The sequence below is a fragment of the Hippopotamus amphibius genome, chromosome 3, assembly GCF_030028045.1.
Source record: "Hippopotamus amphibius kiboko isolate mHipAmp2 chromosome 3, mHipAmp2.hap2, whole genome shotgun sequence".
In the NCBI taxonomy this organism is placed as follows: Eukaryota; Metazoa; Chordata; class Mammalia; order Artiodactyla; family Hippopotamidae; genus Hippopotamus; species Hippopotamus amphibius.
Window position 1 is genome coordinate 127,350,123 of NC_080188.1, and position 18,351 is coordinate 127,368,473.

The window sequence follows — 18,351 nt, forward strand, 5'->3', positions numbered from 1 at the left end:
CCGCGCAGGGGAGGGCGCGGGACGCGGCCGCTGCTGAGGGGTCCTCACCCGGGCCCCATTTCCTCCCGCAGGACGCGCTGTGGCTGCAGGAAATCTCCAATCTGTCCGAGTGGCTGAGTCCCGGCTCTGCGCCCTGAAGCGGGCCCCCTCCCAGCGCCTCCACGCCCGCCCAACAGAGGCCGGGGCCGCGTGTTCTCTGTTGTTCAATAAACCTGCTTGGCGCGCACAGCTTCTGCTTCAGTGTCGGGGCGGGGGCGGGGGCGGAGCCCGCGCCGCCGGATGACGTCACGCAGGCTTCCGGCAGGCGCGGGCCGAGCAGCGGCGGGATCGCGTCACTGGGGCGCGCCGCGGGTGCGGGCGCGATGGCGGCGCTGGGCGGGGACGGGCTTCGCCTGCTGTCGGTGTCGCGGCCGGAGCGGCAGCCCGAGTCGGCGGCTCTGGGCGGTCCAGGCCCCGGTTTGTGCTGCTGGGTGTCCGTGTTCTCTTGTCTCAGCCTCGCCTGCTCCTACGTGGGCAGCCTCTACGTCTGGAAGAGCGAGCTGCCCAGGTGCGGGGGCTGCGTGCGCGCGGCCGGAACTCGCGCCTCCGCGAGGCGGGGCTGTGGGCGGGGCTTGGGCGGTCAGAGGGCGGGGCCGCGCTGTCAGGGGGTGGCTGTGGGCCCCTTGAACTTACTGCCTCCTTTGTAGGGACCATCCTGCCGTCATCAAGCGGCGCTTCACCAGTGTCCTGGTAGTGTCAAGTCTCTCGCCCCTCTGCGTGCTACTTTGGAGGGAACTTACAGGCATCCAGGTGCGAAGGAGGCGGGGCAGAGGGCAGCGGGCGAGAGATCTTAGGGCTCTTTAGGAGAGGAAGCAAGACTGATGCCCTCTTTCCTGTGGCTCAGCCAGGCACATCCCTGCTCACCCTGATGGGATTCAGGCTGGAGGGCATTTTTCCAGCAGCGCTGCTGCCCTTGCTGCTGACCATGGTGAGTGCTCCTGCTTTGTCTTTCCTTCTCTGCTCTTTGTTATTAGCGTGACGCTCTTTTCCATGGCCTTTTTTCTAATCCTGAATGTATCCAGCTTTTGACTGATGGGAGACAAGAATTGTGAGATGTCCCAGGGCCCTCGGGTATGCATCGATGCCAGAGAAGAGGAAGCTTGAAGTCTCATGAAGCCGTGTCTGGGCAAGGGCAGTGGATCGTGGCTTGAGCCTTTCCTTTGATCGCCCCTTTTTTTCTGCCCCCAGATCCTTTTCCTGGGCCCACTGATGCAGCTCTCTATGGATTGCCCCTGTGACTTGGCAGATGGGTTGAAGGTTGTCCTAGGTGAGTCCTCAGGACCGAGGAAAAAAGTAGGCACAGGCAGTCCAGGACAATGAGGTAAGGGGATCAGTGCGCTTATGGTGGGACCTGGACACGAGACATGAGATGTTCTGTTTCCTCATCAGTAAAATGGGAACATTTTATCGGGTGGTCTCTAAGAGTTAGTTCCTGATGTCCAATGAGGGCTGTAGGGACCCCAAGCAGTACTTGGTGTGGACAAGAAAGCACTGTCTGTTGCTTCCCTTAACCGTTGGTTTCCCAAACTAGAGATGGCCTTGGGCAAGTTTTAATGTTTCCACAGTTTACTATCAGGACACCTTGCCTCAGGCACTGATGCCTTCCCTCTCAGTCCCCTTGAGACATTGTTTTATACTAGGTCTGATAAAGAAAATTCCACCCTTGTTCTTACAAGTATTCATGCCTAACGTGAGTTTGGCTGGGGGCAGGTTGTGGGAGAGGGGCCCTTGGGGCCTCTAGGGTCACTTTTTCAATAGCTAGTCACTCATTGCTTGTCCTGAATCCCCTCCCCAGCCCCTCGCTCCTGGGCCCGCTGCCTCACTGACATGCGTTGGCTGCGGAACCAAGTGATCGCCCCCCTGACAGAGGAGCTGGTGTTCCGGGCCTGCATGCTGCCCATGTTAGCACCGTGCACCGGCCTGGGCCCTGCTGTGTTCACCTGCCCACTCTTCTTTGGAGTTGGTGAGTTTGTCCAGCCTGGTGCTGCTGAGATGTTCCTAGCATGGGAACCGAGAGGGGGATTTTGGGCAGGGGTAGGGCCTATTGGACAGGCTGGGAGGAATTGATGTGGTTCTCATCTTCCTCTCAGCCCATTTTCACCACATTTTTGAGCAGCTTCGTTTCCGCCAGAGCAGTGTGGGGAGCATATTCTTGTCTGCAGGTGAGTCCTAGAGAGCTTACCTGGGGCAGTCCTGGGTTGGGTGTGTGAGGGTGTCCCCGATAGTTACTCTGGAGGAAGTACTGGGAGCAGAGGGCTATAGTATTGGAGTGGCCGCTGACCACGGGAGCTGGGGTGTAGAGAACAGCCTAGGTGCTGGGGCAGGCACCCACTGCCCCCAGGGGAAGGGGATGTCTCTGGCTGATGGGTGTGCAGTGCTGGGGCAGGAAGGGCATGCAGGTGTGGTCACTCGAGGCCTCCCCGTCTCCAGCGTTCCAGTTCTCCTACACAGCTGTCTTCGGTGCCTACACTGCTTTCCTCTTCATCCGCACAGGTTGGTCCTCAGTCTCTCATGGGTCCTCTGGGGCTCAAGGGCCCACAGCGGGTGGGAGAATGGGAATCTGTGTTTGTTCTAGGAGTGACAAGTTTCTTCTGCCGCAGTCCTTGAGACAGGCTGAGCCAGGGCCCTCAGCTGGTGTGGTTTGAGAGGTGGAAGGAAGCAGAGGCGTGGTGTGTGGGTGGATGGGTGGGGCATTGATCTTCTGTTTCAGGGGATGAGGGTCTTAGCCCTGGAAGGGCCCGGGGAGGTGGTGGGGCTGCTCCATGAGCTACTCTGTCTCCCCTCCCCAGGACACCTGATTGGGCCGGTTCTCTGCCACTCCTTCTGCAATTACATGGGCTTTCCTGCCGTATGTGCAGCCTTGGAGCATCCGCAGAGGCGGCCCCTGCTGGCAGGCTATGCCCTAGGTGTGGGACTCTTCCTGCTTCTGCTCCAGCCCCTCACGGACCCTAAGCTCTACGGCAGCCTTCCCCTTTGTGTGCTTTTGGAGCGGGCAGGGGACTCAGAGGCTCCCCTGTGCTCCTGACGCACGCTCCTATACACACTCCTATGAACTCTCATGGGCTTCCCAGCCCCTCTCCATCACGGGGTACTCAGGGGAGGAGCTGGCTGGGGTCCCCGAGAACTCAGGAATTTTTGTAGGGGATTGAAGCCAGAGCTAGTTGAATCCCAGGGACCAAGAGAAAGGAGCAGATATCCAAAGGATGCGGCCCCTCTTGAAAGGGGATTGAGGAGCAGCTGGGAGTGAGGGGACAAGGGGCAGGTCCCAGGAGCCGTGCACTCCCTTCCTCACTTTGGACTGCTGCTTCTCTGAGCTGCTCTGTCCCCCCTGCCTCTGAAAAGCTGCTCGGGGGTGGAATTTACAAAAACCCTCCCCCCAACTTCCCAGGGTTTTCTCATTGTCTTTTTGCATCAGGACTTTGTATTGGGATATTAAAGAGATTTAACTTGGGTAACATGGCCTTGGACCTTTGGGAATTAGTCTCTTTTGGGTCTTGGGAATATGCCTCCCACCTGTCCTGGCTACCCTGAACACTCACCTCCAGGCAGGTCAGCCTGGTAGGCATAGTTCCCTGGAATACAGGGCAGGATGGGGGCTTCTGGCTGCCCTGGGTCTGCAGCTTCCTCCTTCCTGAGCAAGGCCCCAAATCCTAGCACAGCTGGGCCTGGGACTAGGTACCAGGTGTGGGCCCAGCTCATCCTGGGGCCTACCAGGATCAGAGTAGAACCCAGGGCTCTGACCCCAGTGATGGAGCCTCCAGCCTCTGAGAGGGTGGGGAGTCCTCTGTGGGCCTTCCACCAGGACCTCCCCAAAGTCTACCAGCCTCATATTACACAAAAGGAAATAGGTCTAAACCAGCTCAGTCACCTGGGAGTAGAGGCTTTTCTGTCTCTCATCACCTCAGACCTCTGCCACCAGACCACTTGTTTGGTCCCTGGAGGAACACAGAACAAAGGCCCAGAGAGCGCGAGCAACCCTGCCAAGCAACTCAGGGTTGTTTCTGAAGCCTGGTAGTATTCTACCTGCTCCTCCTCATGTTTTTAGAATGGTTCTTAAGTTCTCATTCCCCTGCCCCACCCCACCCCCACCCCTTTTTTAAAAACCTTTTTAAAAGAATATTATCCCCTTAGGTCCTGTTCCAGACTCAAGGAAGTTGTCCCAAGTCTCCTTCCCTGAGGCTGGTGGTTGAAGGAAAGGAAAGGATGTGCAGTCACTCCCCACAGCCCCCCCAGGGTTGACTGTGACTAAACTCTATCTGGATCTAAAAGGGCATCGTGACAGTCACATACCTACCTTGCTGGAGAACTTTCCTCTCTGCAGCCTGTGTAGTTGTCAGGGAAGCCAGGGAGTTGAGCACAGGCCGGTTTTAGAGGGTACATTTGGGGTCTGGGAGTCCAGAGAGGAGGCAGCCCAGGCCTACCCCAAAGGTTAGGTGTGGTACCGGAGAGCACTAGGCTGGCAGGGTGCTGGGATGTACTTCCTGCCTGGTCCCCTGAGAGCCAGGGGATCTGAGCTCTGTCCCTCGCCTTCTTTATACTCTTGCTCAGGAACTGCCCAGGGCCCCACCCCTGCCTTTCTCTTTACCCACCATCCTTACCTTCCCTGAGCAGTGGGCGGCAGTGCAGTGACACCGGCAGCGTGGCTGGCCCACACCACAGGTGAGGGAACTGCAGGGCAGGATTAGGATTCTCCCGAGGGCTGGTTGTGGGGGGATGGGGGGGCAGGATTAGATCCTGGGACTCTTAATCCACTGCTCCTAACCTCCCACCCAAATCCTTACACCCAGTGGGTCCCATACCCAAGGGTCTTGTCTGCCTCCAGAAAGTGGTGTCTGTTTGCATCTAGTTCTGAATAGGGTGGGAGGTTAGTCCCAGCTTAGGAAATAAAGCAGTGTAGTTGAGAAGTCAGTCCGCCAACAGCCTACATTTGAATTCTCTCTGCTTCTTACTAGCTGTGGGGTCCTGGACAAGTTATTTAACCTGCCTATGACTCCATTTCTATGTCTGTAAAAGGGGTGGAGGTGTTAATAGGTGTTAAGTGCTTAGAACAACTCCTTCCCCAGCCCAAGCTCTCAATAACAAGTAGCCAATCCTGTTTGGGGTGTGTATACAATAGGCACCTAGTAGTGACTTAAACCAGGGCCATGGTTATCATCCTCACTACCCTCTTAGGAGGAAAATACAACTGACCCCCCCACCCCCAACCTATGGGGGAGTCCAAGAAGAAGCCCTGCCCCTCTGCTGAGTGGCGTTAGGGATGGGGTGGGTTGTACAGGACCCAGCATGGAGGGCAGGGGAAAGCCAGTTTTATTGAGCAAAGTTCTGAAACCTGGGGCTTAGGTCTCCCCTGCAGAAAGTAGGACCCCTAAGCCTACTCCCCTGGGTCCTAGGCCCACTTGCACCCCCACTGTAGTCGCCAGCAAGGAGAGGACCCTTATTAATGGCAAGAGATGAATACGTGAGCGACTGTCCACCGGCAGGGAAAGGACAGATGGCAGGAGGAAGGGCATGGGCCAGCACAGGCAGTGTCTCTCCTGCCACCAACAGCTGAGGACAGAAGCTCCAGGGCCAGGCCTTCCTGCCCTCTGGCACTGGCTGGCCTGGGCCTGCCCTGGCAGCACAGCATCTTGAAGGCTCGGGGTGGGGATGGCCAGGCTGCCAGTCCGGGGCAAGATCACTCAATCTCCAGGATGAGGTCGTCGCCCTCCAGTGTCATGTCTGTAGTCACATGGACCTTGCGGACAGTGCCCTCCACGGGCGAAGTCACTACAGTCTCCATCTTCATAGCGCTGAGCACACACAGGGGCTGGCCCTTGGTCACCTTGGCCCCAGCAGCCACCTTGATGTCTATCACCTTCCCAGGCATGGGTGCCCCAATCTGGCCCTTCACATCCTTCAGGGCCTTGGGGTGGAAGTGCATCTCCTGCACAGAAGGCAGAGAGGATGTGAGACACCAGGCCCTGCCCATCCCCACCACCTGGCTGGCCCTTGGGAGCTGTACCTTCATGGCCTGAGTGTCCTTGACCAGAATGGATCGCAGCTGTCCATTGAGCTCAAAGAAGACCTGCCTCTGGCCGGCCCGGTTCAGGTTGCTTATGGCCAGGGCTTTGATGTGCAGCGTCTTGCCTCGCTCCAGCTCCACCTACAGGGAGGATGTGGAGGCTGAGAGCAGGGGCGCGGGCAAGTCGGGGGAGAGCAGCCCCCCGACCCAGTCCCAGGCAAGTCCCCCTCCCTGGGCCTCCTCTCCTCACTTGTAAAGGCCTAGCTCCCTGGTCTCTTAAGGGTACTCTGTGAACCCACAGCTCATGAGGCCAGGTGACAGCCAAGCCAAAGCCCGGCACTCTAGATGTGCTGGGGTCCCTAGGGATGGCAGGGGTGCTGGGGTGGAGTGCTGGCAAGGGTGCCAGAGGCACTGACCTCAAACTCCTCTGCAATTTTGGGTCCCTGCAGGAAGAGGCGGGTATTGAGGCTGTCCAGAGGGCCAAAGGTAGCAGTGAAGTCCTTGAAGTGGGCAAAGACGTCAGGGTACATGGCCGCTGAGAGCACATCCTCCGGGGTCACCTCCTCCCCATGCCGTTCTATCAGCTCCTTCTCCAGTGCCTGCAGATCCAGGGGAGGGAGGGAGGCTCCAGGCCGTCCCTCCACTCTTGGCAGGTCCTTTAGCACCTGGGGTGCAAAGCAGAGGGTCAGGCGTGATTCCCAGACACCCCTCCGCCCCGCCACATTGTGCTGGGCCCTACCTTGGAGCGAAGGGGCTCAGGGAACCCCCCGTGGGGGATGCCGATGTAGCCCTGCAGGAACTCCACCACCGAGCGGGGGAAGGACAGCTCTTCTGCCTGAGCTTCAGCCTCCGCCCGGCTCAGCCCATTCTGCACCATAAACTGGGCCAGGTCCCCCACAATCTTGGAGGAGGGTGTTACCTGAGGAGAAGGGACCCCTAGGTAAGGGTGCCAGGCACCATATAGAGGCCCAGAGGCAGGGGCAAGAGCACTGGGCCTGGCTTACCTTGATGAGGTCACCCAGCATCTGGTTGGCCTCCACATAGGCCTTCTTGACCTCCTTGAACTTGGAGCCGAGCCCCATGCTGTATGCCTGGAAGTGCAGGTTGGTGTACTGGCCCCCTGGGATCTCATTCTCATACACGTCAGAATTGCCAGACTTCATGGTGGCCGTGCAGTCAAAGGCCGCATACAGTCCCCGGGCCCCCTCCCAGTACTCGCTGTAGTCAAACACACGCTCCAGGGGCACCCCTGCAGGGAGGCCAGAGGCGGGGAGGGCTTGCAAGTGTGCTGAGCTCCCAGACGCTCCTCCACCCCAGGGCCAGGTCAGGCGCCATCGCAGACGTGGCTGATGGAAGGCCAGGCCAGAGCATCTGGATTGTAGGATGTGCCCGACTCTACTGGGACGGCTGAGGGCTGCGGCTCTGGGAGGGGAATGGCCACGGGCTGCTGCTGTTCCTACCTGTGTCCAGGGGAGTCCCTCGGGTACAGGCCACCAGGGCTCCCATGCTGGGCTGTGAAGTCATTCCAGACATGGAGTCGGCTGCCACGTCTACCACATCAGCGCCAGCGTGGGCACAGGCCAGCATGGCTGCCACGCCCGCCCCTGACGTGTCATGGGTGTGGATGTGCAGTGGGAGGTCAGGGAAGCGGTCCCGGAGGGAGCCGACTAGCATGGTGCAGGCCACTGGCTTCAGCAGTCCTGCCATGTCCTAAGGGAAGAGGGCAGGAGAAAGAGAACAATGGTGAGGAGGGGGCATGACGGGTGCACAACGCGGGGGGATGAGGGATGTGCTGGGGAGGCAGGTGGCGAGACTCCTGGGAGTGGGCTGGGCCCAGGCACCTTGATGCACAGGATGTGGGTGCCAGCTCGCACCAGCTCTTCAGCCAAGCCCATGTAGTACTGCAGCGAGTATTTGGTGCGGCTGGGGTCAGCCACATCCCCCGTGTAGGAGATGGCGGCCTCCACCACACCACCAGCACTGCCTGCTGCCTCCATGCCCAGCAGCAGGTTGGGCAGGTAGTTGAGGGAGTCAAAGACCCGGAAGACATCCATGCCGTTCTCCTTGGCCACCTCACAGAACCTAAGTGGGTAAGAAAGCTCAGGGGTTAGCTCCATCCCACTCACCCCTGCACAACCTTTTCTAGTTCCCGGCCCACTTGCAGCCCCTGGGGAATAAGATCTGAGGGTCGGGTCTGGCAGGGGGCACCGCAGTATGTCCAAAGCATGGACAAGGCTTCTCAGGGGCAGCCTGGGCTGGGCAGGGTCGCCCCAGAGGCATCCGGCAAGGAGCAGAGCTGTGCTAGTCACGTGCAGTGCAGTTCAGTCTGCCCAAGTTAGAAGAATCCGCTGAGGATTCTTTGCTTTGCGAAGGAATGGCAGGCTGAGGGAGACAGTGAGGCCTGGGTTCCAGCCCCAGCTCTATACCACGTGGCCTGGGACAAGACATCTGCCCTCCTGGGGCCTCCACTGGAAGCCCTCCCAGTCCTCTGGCTGTCATCTACAGCCTTTGCCGGGTACAGCTACTGAGAGACTTGGTTTCAAGCCCGCTGTGGGGAGCGCAGGCCACTGCATTGTCTCCTGGCACCTGCTGGGCCACATCGTGTGGTGTCTGCCCATCCTGCCCAGGCTCACTTGAAGACCACGTTGTCAGGGTAGTTGGTGTAGCCCACGGCATTGGCCCCCCGCAGCAGCATCTGGAACGGGATGTTGGGGATGAGCTCCCGGAGCTCCTGCAGCCGCCGCCAAGGGCACTCATACAGGAAGCGCATCGCAACGTCAAATGTGGCTCCTGCACAGGGACCAAGAGGCCCAGGTCAGCCCCGCACATCCTGGGGACCCCATCACGTGCTGCAGTTCTGCAGCCTGAGCCTCTGGCCCTAACACCAGGCACTGCTCATCTTCAGGGTCCCTTGCATCCCCGCCCTGATCCCTGCAGACTCTGCTTTGCTGATCTCTTGGGACAGCTCAGGCCCACTGTGTCCTCTCTGCGTCCCCTTTCACAGCCCTCGCCCCCAATTCTCTGTGCTATTATCAACTAACAGGCTGGCATCTCCTCTCTGACCCTGAGCTGCCTTCGTCTCATCTCTGCGATCTCATGCCCAGCACCAGGCCTGGCCAGAATGGGCACCAGTCTCTATTTGCTAAACACGTGAACGCTGTGCCTTGTTGAGTCCTCACTGGTTCCCTCAATGTTAACATCTCCAGCTTCTCCTGGAGAGCCCGAGTGACCTGCGGCACTGTGGACACCACATCCCTTCCCTTTCCAGCCTACCTCCCCAGTTCTCCATGCTGAAGAGTTTGCTGAAGCTGTGGGCAACATAAGGGGAGATCTTTTTGAGGTCGTGGGTTCGCACACGCGTGGCCAGCAGCGACTGGTGGGCGTCCCTGAAGGTCGTGTCCATCAGCAGCAGCCCCTGGTGGTTCCGCACCGCTCGAGCAAAGCCCTCGGGACCCTCCCGCAGCAGGATGTCTCTGAAACCAGCTGGGGGCGGACCTAGGGCAGACCCGGGCATTAGCACCCATCCTGCAGGTGGCAGCTTCCTCTGTCTCCCCTACGAGGTGGCAGAATGAATCTCACCTACCTATGGGCACCGCAGGGACAATGGGGTCCGTGGGGCTGGGGCTGGCCTTGACGGGGATTGGGGTGGTTGGGCCGTTCACCATGACGTGTCCTGGGGAGAGAGGGGGTGGCGGGTCAGGGCAGGCTGGGCAGAGTCTGAGTCGAGGGCAGAAGTGAGAGTAGTTGGGCTCGGGGATGGGGGGATGCCTCCAGGATCCCTGGTCTTCCAGCTGGCCCGTCCTCTCCAAAGCCAGGGCCTCCTGGGTCCAGGCAGTGGGGACCTAGTGACGGCCACGTGGATGGAAAAGGGGGCCTCTAAGATCAGGAGTAAGGAGGGTGGGCGGGGTGGGAGGGTGAAGCGAAGGAAGAAGGTGCAGGACCAGATTGAGGACAGGGGCAGGGACTGCTAGGAAGCTCTCTGGGCGGGGGGCCAGAAGCAAGGCATCTGGGAGGGGAGAGAAGGGCAGTCTCGGAGCCGGACCAAGGTAGTGCAGCAGCTTCTGGGCCCGGTTCTGTGCGGGCCGCAGCTGGAACAGCTCCGGGTTCTCGTCGATGAACTGGGTGTCCACGGTGCCTGCCAGGAACTGCTGGTTGTTGAGCACATTCTGCAGGAAGGGGATGTTGGTCTGCAGGACAGAGGCGGGTGGGAGGGTGTCACCGTGCAGCACAGACAGGGACAGGAGAGGCTGAAAGTGCCACCCAAGGCTAGCACAGCTACCCAGGTTCCCCAGGACACCCCGCTGATGTTCAGGCCTCCCTGTGGAGTAGCATTCCCCCCCTCCTCACCACTCCCACCCCCGTTCCTGGCAGAATCCCGTAAGCTGTCAAGGGCCTGAGCCCATCCTTCCCTCCTTGCTCACCCTGGAGCATGTGCTGAATCCCACCTCCTCCTTCCTCCAGGATCTGGAAACAAGCACCTCCTCCCCTCCCACAGTCTAGAAGATGGATTCAGCGTTTCCCACAGCACTGTGGCATAAGGCAGCCACCTTCCGGCCCTCCCAGCCACCCTTCTTCAAAGAGGCTCCTACCTCCAACAACCCCTCCAGCCCCCACCCCTCCCACACACACAGCACACAGACACACTCTGATATTCCCACCAAGGTCCCTCCTTCCAGTTAAATCCAGGGGCACCTTCCCACCCTTCTGCTAACAGCTCCCACCTGGATATTCTCTTCCTGGGCTTCCAAGACATCTTGCTCCCTGCCTTCTCCTCCCTGGTCCCCGCTGGGGGCTGCTCCCAACCCTGCAGGATGGAGTTCTCAGGGCTGTCACTGGGCCTTTTCTCACACAGCACGCTCTCCCTGGGTGGCCTTGTCCTGGGCCTCCAGTTTCAGACCCAAAGTGGAAATGCCTCCTGGGCACCCCTCCTTGTGTGCCTCACACAAGCTCATCAAGTCCGAAATCAGCTTCTCTCACCCAGTCCTCCTCTGCCTTCTGCTGGGCGTCTCACCATCTACCCAGCTACCAAAACCTCCGCTAAAATCACGCTCACCCCCTACTCCCGTGCCACTGGTCAAGCCAGATGACTCTACCATAGCCGTCTCTAGACTCTGTGACCCTTCGTCCTCAGGCCATGCCTTCTGCCAGGCTTCCTCATCACGGCCACCTCCAGCCACACCAACCTTGCCTTGCGCTCACACGCCCTCACCTCTGCACGTGCCTGGTAAGCTCTTCCTGGAAGTCTGAACTCAAAGACCTTCTTTGTCCTCATCTCCTGCCCTCACGGTGGAGCCAGATGCTCCCTTTCTAGGACTCCATGGGACCAGCTGTGGGGAAGTTCCTCCCTCAGCCTCATGTTTTGCTTGTCTGCATTCCTCACGTGCCCGGGAGCATGGGTGCTGTCTGAGGGACCCGTGCCCATGTGCTTTGTGCACAAGGGCCCCCAGTTCTGCTTGTTAAGTAGCTGGGTGACAGCAAGAAGCTAGGGCATGGTTGAGTCCAACCTAGAGGCCACATGGGGGCCTGGGAGCCAGCACTGTGAGATGTCCCATGACTGCAGGTCAAGCGGATGGGATCCCAGCATGCATGTGCCTATGCCCATATGGCCACAGCCTGGCTGTCCCTTCAGAGGAAGCAGCTCCATGTGTCACCCATTCGTGATCCCTGTTGGCACCTTCAGCAGGGACTCCAGGCCCAGCTTTGGCTGCTGGGCCCTGCTGCTGCTCTGAGAGATTCTACCTGTTCTCCCAGGGCTCCTATCACCTGGAGGCCTAGAATGGGAAGGGTGCCTCCCCAACCAGCATCCCACCGGCGGCCATTGCAGAGTGGGGCCCAGCTGACATTGCCTCGTGCCTGTCTGGTGGGGCCAGTCTGCCTGTCTGCCCCTGAGACTAGTCCATGCTCCTCTTAAAGAAATGGGGACATTTCAACTGGGCCAAGGCATGGCTGTGAAAAAACCAGTTAAACCATCTAAAGACCCTAGAGCCAGCTAGGGATGGGAAGGACCTAAGAGATCTCCCCTGTCCCACTCTGCATTTCCCTTTTGTAGACCCCTCCCCCTTTGTAATTTTTTTGAGGATCTGTCACCCCATCTGTACTCCATGGGGGAATAAGCTCTACAGGGGCAGGAACCAGGCCCCTCTGGTTCCTGATGTACCCAGCTCCCCGCAGAGAGTGGCACGTGATGGACGCCAGTAAATGTATGTTTAGAGTGAATGAAAACATTTTTGATGGGGAGAAGAGGAACAAGGGAACAGCTGATGCCACCGAGCAAGGGTTCACCTGGGTTAGGATCCAGTGCCTTCATCTCACAAATGCAACAGCCGGGCTGGAGAAGTGGCAACAGTAAGAATGGCTTCCAGCAGCCAGGTGCCTAAGCCCCTCACAGGCTGACTGGTTTTTTTCTCCTCTCAGCCTATAAAGCACTTACAGTTAATACTTCCTGGCCTAAATAAGAAAATTGTCTCAGTGGTTAAATAACTTGCCCAAGGTTACCTGGTGTACCAGGCAGGATTAGAATCCCGTCTGTTTCCCAGAGGAGAGGGGAAAGAAGGGGGCAGGGAAGGGATCTGGGCGGCCTGAGGACCAGGAACTACTTGGGGGAGGTGGTGACTTCCCTTGTTTCCCGTCTGGGCAGCCACGACACAAGACCAGAGTGCCCGACCTGGTTCCCAGCCCTCAGCGCTCCCACCCAAGCCCCGGATCTCGGAGGCAGAAAGCTGGGAACTCCCACTGCCAACGCACACACACCCCGGGGGCCCCTCCTCGGCTGAGCCGAGCTCGTCCCGGGCCACTCTTCCAGGGAAACGGCCCGGTAGGGACAGAAGCGGGACGGCGGGGCCACCGACGCGGCCAGGACCACTGACGCACAGCTTCAAACAGCGTGCCACCGCCGGCCTGCTGGGAAACCTCGCGGCGCAGACCAATCGGGCCGGAGGCGGAGGCCGGTTGGTTCCCGAGCGCGCCAGGCGGGGCAGGAGCCAGGGAAGGAGGAGGGAGGGGCCGGCAGCGGGGGCGGGGCACGGCGCCAGCCCCGAGGCCGAGCCTTCTCGGCCCCACCCCGCGGGAGCCCTGCCGGGGGACCTCGCCCCAAACCCTGCCCTCCCCCCGCAGGGCCCGTGCCTGGTGGGGACCCTCCACGTGACTTGGTGATGCAGAACGGTTATGACCTTCAGCGTGTGTCTGTGAATGTGAGGGTCCCAGCAACAGTGCGGGTTTGCAACCGGCCCTGCCTGTGGGTGCGGGGACGTGTGGGTGTGTGGGCATGTGTGGGTGTGTTGGGGAGGGTGCCCAGCGACATGTGACAAAGACTCTCGTCTCTGGGAGATGGTGAAGGGGCCCGCGAGCTGGCGCTTTGTCTGGCTGTCTGCAGAGTGACGGTTCGCGCAGCGGCAGCAGGCTCCCGAGCGGTGCAGGATGCCGGGGCGCCAGGGTGGCCGGGGGCGCGCGCGCCTGTGCCAGGGTGAGTGCGCTGCGGCAGCGCCGGGGGGCTGCGCGGCGGGTCCGCGCTGGCCTGGGTCTCGGGCGTGAGCAGGAGCCACCCGTGGGCGCTGCAGTGGCCGCGTGTCCGGGTGACCTCGAGAGCCGGCCTGGGCCCGGGTGGATCCCCGCGCGCCCCTCCCCGTCCGCTCTCCACGTGCGTGTCCGCGGTGCGCGTGCTCGTCGGCGCGCACCCGCCTGCCTGTCGCCGCTGCCGCCGCCGCCGCCGCGAGCCGCGCGGGGTAAAGGTGCCGGGAACCGAGTGAGCCGGGGCCGCGGGCCCGAGCGCCATGGGCCGGAAGGCGCGCGGAGGGCGGCTGGTCAGCCCCGGGCCTCACCCCCGCGGGAGAGCCGCCTGCAGTCGGCAGGGGCCGGCCGGGCCCACGGGGAGGCCGGCCCGCGCCCCCTGAGCTACGGACACCAGGTGAGGGGGCCGTGGGGGACAGCGTGGAGGTTGGCCAGGGAGGGGCAAGGGGCCACGGGAGGGGTTTGGGGGGGCACCTTACCAGGAGGGGGAGGGGATGGCGCCGGAGGGATGCTGGAGATTCCAGGGGACGCCAGGGAAAGGAAGTTCCGGGACCCTCCCTGCTCTCATGGCCACCTCTGCTTCCTGCCTCAAGCCTCACCTTGTCCCCAGAGCCTGGACTCCTCCTAACTGCTTGGGAAATGTCACCTTTACTCTGGGGGCCCTGGCCCTGCAGGCCCCAGCCTTCTCTCAGCCTTGGGGGACCCCTTGGGCCTTTGACCCTGACCCCACCCCCAGGCCAGGCTCTAGAAGCTGGCCCCTGAGACTGGGCCCTGGGGCAAGTGGGCACCTGTGCCAGCCCCACCTGTGCCTGGGCTGTGACCCTTCCCTACAGGGCGCTCACCATGGCCCCGCCGCTCCTGCTGCTGCTGCTGGCCAGTGGAGCGGCCGCCTGCCCACTGCCCTGCGTCTGCCAGAACCTGTCCGAGTCGCTCAGCACCCTCTGTGCCCACCGAGGCCTGCTTTTTGTGCCGCCCAACGTGGACCGGCGCACAGTGGAGCTGCGGCTGGCTGACAACTTCATCCAGGCCTTGGGGCCGCCCGACTTCCGCAACATGACGGGGCTGGTGGACCTGACGCTGTCCCGCAACGCCATCACCCGCATCGGGGCCCGCGCCTTCGGGGACCTGGAGAGCCTGCGCTCCCTGCACCTGGATGGCAACCGGCTGGTGGAGCTGGGCACCGGCAGCCTGCGGGGTCCCGTCAACCTGCAGCACCTTATTCTCAGCGGCAACCAGCTGGGCCGCATCGCGCCAGGGGCCTTCGACGACTTCCTGGACAGTTTGGAGGACCTGGACCTGTCCTACAACAACCTGCGACAGGTGCCCTGGGCCGGCATCGGCGCCATGCCCGCCCTGCACACTCTCAACCTGGACCACAACCTCATCGACGCGCTGCCCCCGGGCGCCTTTGCCCAACTCAGCCAGCTCTCCCGCCTTGACCTCACCTCCAACCGCCTGGCCACGCTGGCGCCCGACCCGCTCTTCTCCCGGGGGCGCGATGCCGAGGCCTCACCTGCCCCCCTGGTGCTGAGCTTCAGCGGGAACCCCCTGCACTGCAACTGTGAGCTGCTGTGGCTGCGGCGCCTGGCCCGGCCCGACGACCTGGAGACGTGCGCCTCCCCGCCCGGCCTGGCCGGCCGTTACTTCTGGGCAGTGCCGGAGGGCGAGTTCTCCTGTGAGCCACCCCTCATTGCCCGCCACACGCAGCGCCTCTGGGTGCTGGAGGGCCAGCGGGCCACGCTGCGGTGCCGGGCCCTCGGCGACCCTGCGCCCACCATGCACTGGGTCGGCCCTGATGACCGGCTGGTCGGCAACTCCTCCCGAGCCCGGGCTTTCCCCAACGGGACCCTGGAGATTGGGGTGACGGGCTCCGGGGATGCAGGCGGCTACACCTGCATTGCCACCAACCCTGCTGGTGAGGCCACAGCCCGAGTAGAACTACGGGTGCTGGCCTTGCCCCACGGAGGGAACGGCAGCACCGAGGGGGGCCGCCCGGGGCCCTCGGACATCGCTGCCTCAGCCCGCACTGCTGCCGAGGGCGAGGGGACGCTAGAGTCAGAGCCAGCCGTGCAGGTGACGGAGGTGACCGCCACCTCGGGGCTGGTGAGCTGGGGGCCGGGGCGGCCAGCGGACCCTGTGTGGATGTTCCAAATCCAGTACAACAGCAGCGAGGATGAGACCCTCATCTACCGGTGAGGAGGCACTTTGCAGTCCGCGGCCCCCAGCTTCACTCCCAGCCACCCTCCTCGGAGCCCTGCTCCACCCCTTTGGGGCTTGGCCTCCTCTCCTGCTCCTTTTCTCTCCTCAGGGCTTCCACACACCCCTCCTCAGCTTCTGAGCTGCCTGGGGGGAGCGGGGGCTGCAGGGCGAGGGGTGGCGGAGGTCTCAGGAGTGGCAGGGCAGGTGAGGCCTCGGGTATCGACTGTGGGCTGGGCCCACACACACATGTTGTTTCTGCCTCTGGCATGTAATTCTCCACTGTCTCGAGGCTGGCCCCAGGCCTAGGTGCCAACACACACACCTGTCTGGTCCCTGGCACCGTCTCCAGGGCCACGTGTGCCTGTCTTGTTTTCTTTGCCTTCTTAAATGAACACACAGGCCCATGTGGTTGTAGGGAAGAGGGTGTTCAGAGCTGAGACCTGGGGGCACATGGTGAGGGTGATGGGGGGAGCTTCAAGACCTTGTGGCCGTGGGGAGGTGGGGGTGGGACCGGGGCCTGGACCCCCATGCCTGCACTCTGACCTCCTGCCCTTGCCTGCAGGATCGTCCCAGCCTCCAGCCACCACTTCCTGCTGAAGCACCTGGTCCCGGGTGCCGACTATGACCTCTGTCTGCTGGCCCTGTCACCTGCTGCTGGGCCTTCCGACCTCACAGCCACTAGGCTGCTGGGCTGTGCCCACTTTTCCACGCTGCCAGCCACGCCCCTGTGCCACGCCTTGCAGGCCCACGTGCTGGGCGGGACCCTGACCGTGGCTGTGGGGGGTGTGCTGGTGGCTGCCTTACTGGTCTTCACTGTGGCCTTGCTGGTTCGGGGCCGGGGGGCCGGGAATGGTCGCCTCCCCCTCAAGCTCAGCCACGTCCAATCCCAGACCAATGGAGGCCCCAGCCCCACACCCAAGACGCACCCACCACGGAGCCCCCCGCCTCGCCCCCAGCGCAGCTGCTCCCTGGACCTGGGAGATGCCAGCGGGTGCTACGGTTATGCCAGGCGCCTTGGAGGGGCCTGGGCCCGACGGAGCCACTCTGTGCACGGGGGGCTGCTTGGGGCCGGGTGCCGGGGGGTGGGGGGCAGTGCGGAGCGGCTGGAAGAGAGTGTGGTATGATGGGAAGGGAGCCAGCCCGGGGCGGGCGGCAGGGGGCAGAGGGGCAGAGGGTGTGGGGTGGGCAGCCGCCTGGCCTGGTGGGCCAGTGCTGCCTGGGAGGTCCTCCCGGTTTTACCCTGGGTACCTCAGGCAGGACAGGGGGCCCCGTCCCTGGTTCTGGCCTCCAGTCGGGCAAAACGGGACAGGTCCCCGTGACAGGTGCTCATGGCCTCTGAGGCAGGGGCTGCAGCCACCAAGTGGAAGTCTTGTTTTTCTTTATAATAAAATTACTGGGGTCACCTCAGTGCTAGTCTCTGGTCTTGTCCTGCTGGTGCTGTGGGGACCAGCGCCTCTGCTCTGTGCCTGCGTCTAAGTGCAGAGAACGCCCCTTCCTGGCAGGGCGTGGATGGGGCGTCTCGCTCTCACCTGGCGCAGGCGCTGCAGTACACAAGGCAGCAGCGGGAGCAGGTGGGAGACGGTGCAGCCCTCTGGGCAGAGCGACCCGGGCTGGTAACATTCTTCGTAACACCACTCAGTAAGGAAGTCCCTGTTGGTTCCCACGGGTGACAACCTTATTCAGAGTCGGCCAGGGTACCTTCTGGATTTGTAAAATGTCATCCCAAAGGGATGGGAAAGGGACTTGGAATCCCACTGCCCTGCTCTGAGTCTGGGACCCCCTGGAAGGTTCCTATCTGGGGTACAAGTCCCGAGTGAGATCTTAGCTCTCAGCTGCTCCACTGACGCCCCTCGTGGCTGTGTTCTTGCTGCACACCCAGGGGCAGACACCAGGGACACCACGCCCGCGTGGCCACCGCTCCAGTCCCCACCTCAAGGAGCCACCGTCTCAGGGCAGTGTGCCCTGCCTGCCTCCTCCGGGCCCAAATCCCCACCAGCCTCTGGCCCAGGCACGGCCTCCTCCAGCCTTCAGACAACCACTGCTCCTGGGCGTCAGCTGGGGGGAGTCTATGCTGCAGACACACACTCCCAGGCGTGTGTGGTTCCCCACTGGCGCCAGGTGCACCCAGGTGCTTCAGAAACATGCAGGTGCCCGGGCCCCACTGCGGAGGGTGGGCGTGGCACCCCGGGCCCGCGTGCCTCTGATGGAGCCCGGTGAGAGCTGGCGCAATAAGGTGCGTGTGCACATGCGCAGGCCGAGCTCACACGCTTGCACGTGTGCGTGACGTTGACACACGCGTGTGCCTGCCCCCCCCAGCCCCGGAACACATACCTGGATGTGGTCCAAGAGAGATCCTGGTTTAAATGAAATGAAACAGGGTCTTCAACAGAGAAGAGCAGGAGAACGTGAGCCCTGCAAGGGGCCGCAGAGAGAGGGCGGAGCAGACACAGGGAGTGGGGGGACGGCCGGAGGGAGGGCAGGTGGCCTGCAGGCTGCGGCGCAGGGTTGGCGGGGTCAGTGGTCTGGTCTGGGTGCACATTTGGCTGGCCTCCCACCTTCCTCAGCCCTGTGGCCCCGGTCTCCCTTCTCTACCTTCCGGCTCTAAG

At 61.9% G+C, this 18,351-nt stretch overlaps 3 protein-coding genes across 36 annotated transcripts in view; 2 read left to right on the forward strand and 1 right to left on the reverse strand.

Moving 5' to 3' along the window:
• Positions 1-210, forward strand: part of TOP6BL (TOP6B like initiator of meiotic double strand breaks) — a 94,836-nt gene extending 94,626 nt beyond the window's left edge. For all 13 annotated transcript variants that reach the window (XM_057725562.1, XM_057725553.1, XM_057725555.1 and 10 more), the window contains one exon: positions 72-210. In XM_057725562.1, coding sequence (XP_057581545.1) covers positions 72-137 — 66 coding nt within the window. In that variant the 3' untranslated portion in view covers positions 138-210. The remainder of the gene's footprint in view (positions 1-71) is intronic.
• Positions 211-340: 130 nt separating this feature from the next.
• Positions 341-14,693, forward strand: RCE1 (Ras converting CAAX endopeptidase 1). Of its 18 annotated transcripts, none has more exons than XR_009052495.1 (12): positions 355-547; positions 687-789; positions 884-967; positions 1,228-1,306; positions 1,835-2,002; positions 2,130-2,201; positions 2,470-2,532; positions 11,172-11,264; positions 12,118-12,240; positions 12,678-12,987; positions 13,154-13,254; positions 13,413-13,549. XR_009052495.1 is itself a non-coding variant. In XM_057725572.1 (12 exons), exons 1-11 carry the CDS (start codon positions 363-365, stop codon positions 13,182-13,184), a joined length of 1,311 nt encoding a protein of 436 aa, XP_057581555.1. In that variant the 5' UTR covers positions 355-362; the 3' UTR covers positions 13,185-13,230; positions 13,413-13,527. The 18 variants fall into 18 exon arrangements, 14 of the variants coding, with proteins under 14 accessions (XP_057581561.1, XP_057581560.1, XP_057581555.1 ...); XR_009052494.1 differs by having other exon boundaries at positions 13,154-13,274; positions 13,413-13,531; XM_057725572.1 differs by having other exon boundaries at positions 13,154-13,230; positions 13,413-13,527.
• PC (pyruvate carboxylase) overlaps positions 5,324-18,351 on the reverse strand; it is a 94,822-nt gene continuing 81,794 nt past the window's right edge. For all 5 annotated transcript variants that reach the window (XM_057725544.1, XM_057725546.1, XM_057725545.1 and 2 more), the window contains 11 exons: positions 10,083-10,227; positions 9,624-9,713; positions 9,314-9,535; positions 8,674-8,830; positions 7,882-8,122; positions 7,501-7,750; positions 7,045-7,289; positions 6,780-6,959; positions 6,457-6,705; positions 6,041-6,181; positions 5,324-5,962 (listed from right to left, as the gene is read on the reverse strand). In XM_057725544.1, coding sequence (XP_057581527.1) covers positions 5,714-5,962; positions 6,041-6,181; positions 6,457-6,705; positions 6,780-6,959; positions 7,045-7,289; positions 7,501-7,750; positions 7,882-8,122; positions 8,674-8,830; positions 9,314-9,535; positions 9,624-9,713; positions 10,083-10,227 — 2,169 coding nt within the window. In that variant the 3' untranslated portion in view covers positions 5,324-5,713. The remainder of the gene's footprint in view (positions 5,963-6,040; positions 6,182-6,456; positions 6,706-6,779; positions 6,960-7,044; positions 7,290-7,500; positions 7,751-7,881; positions 8,123-8,673; positions 8,831-9,313; positions 9,536-9,623; positions 9,714-10,082; positions 10,228-18,351) is intronic.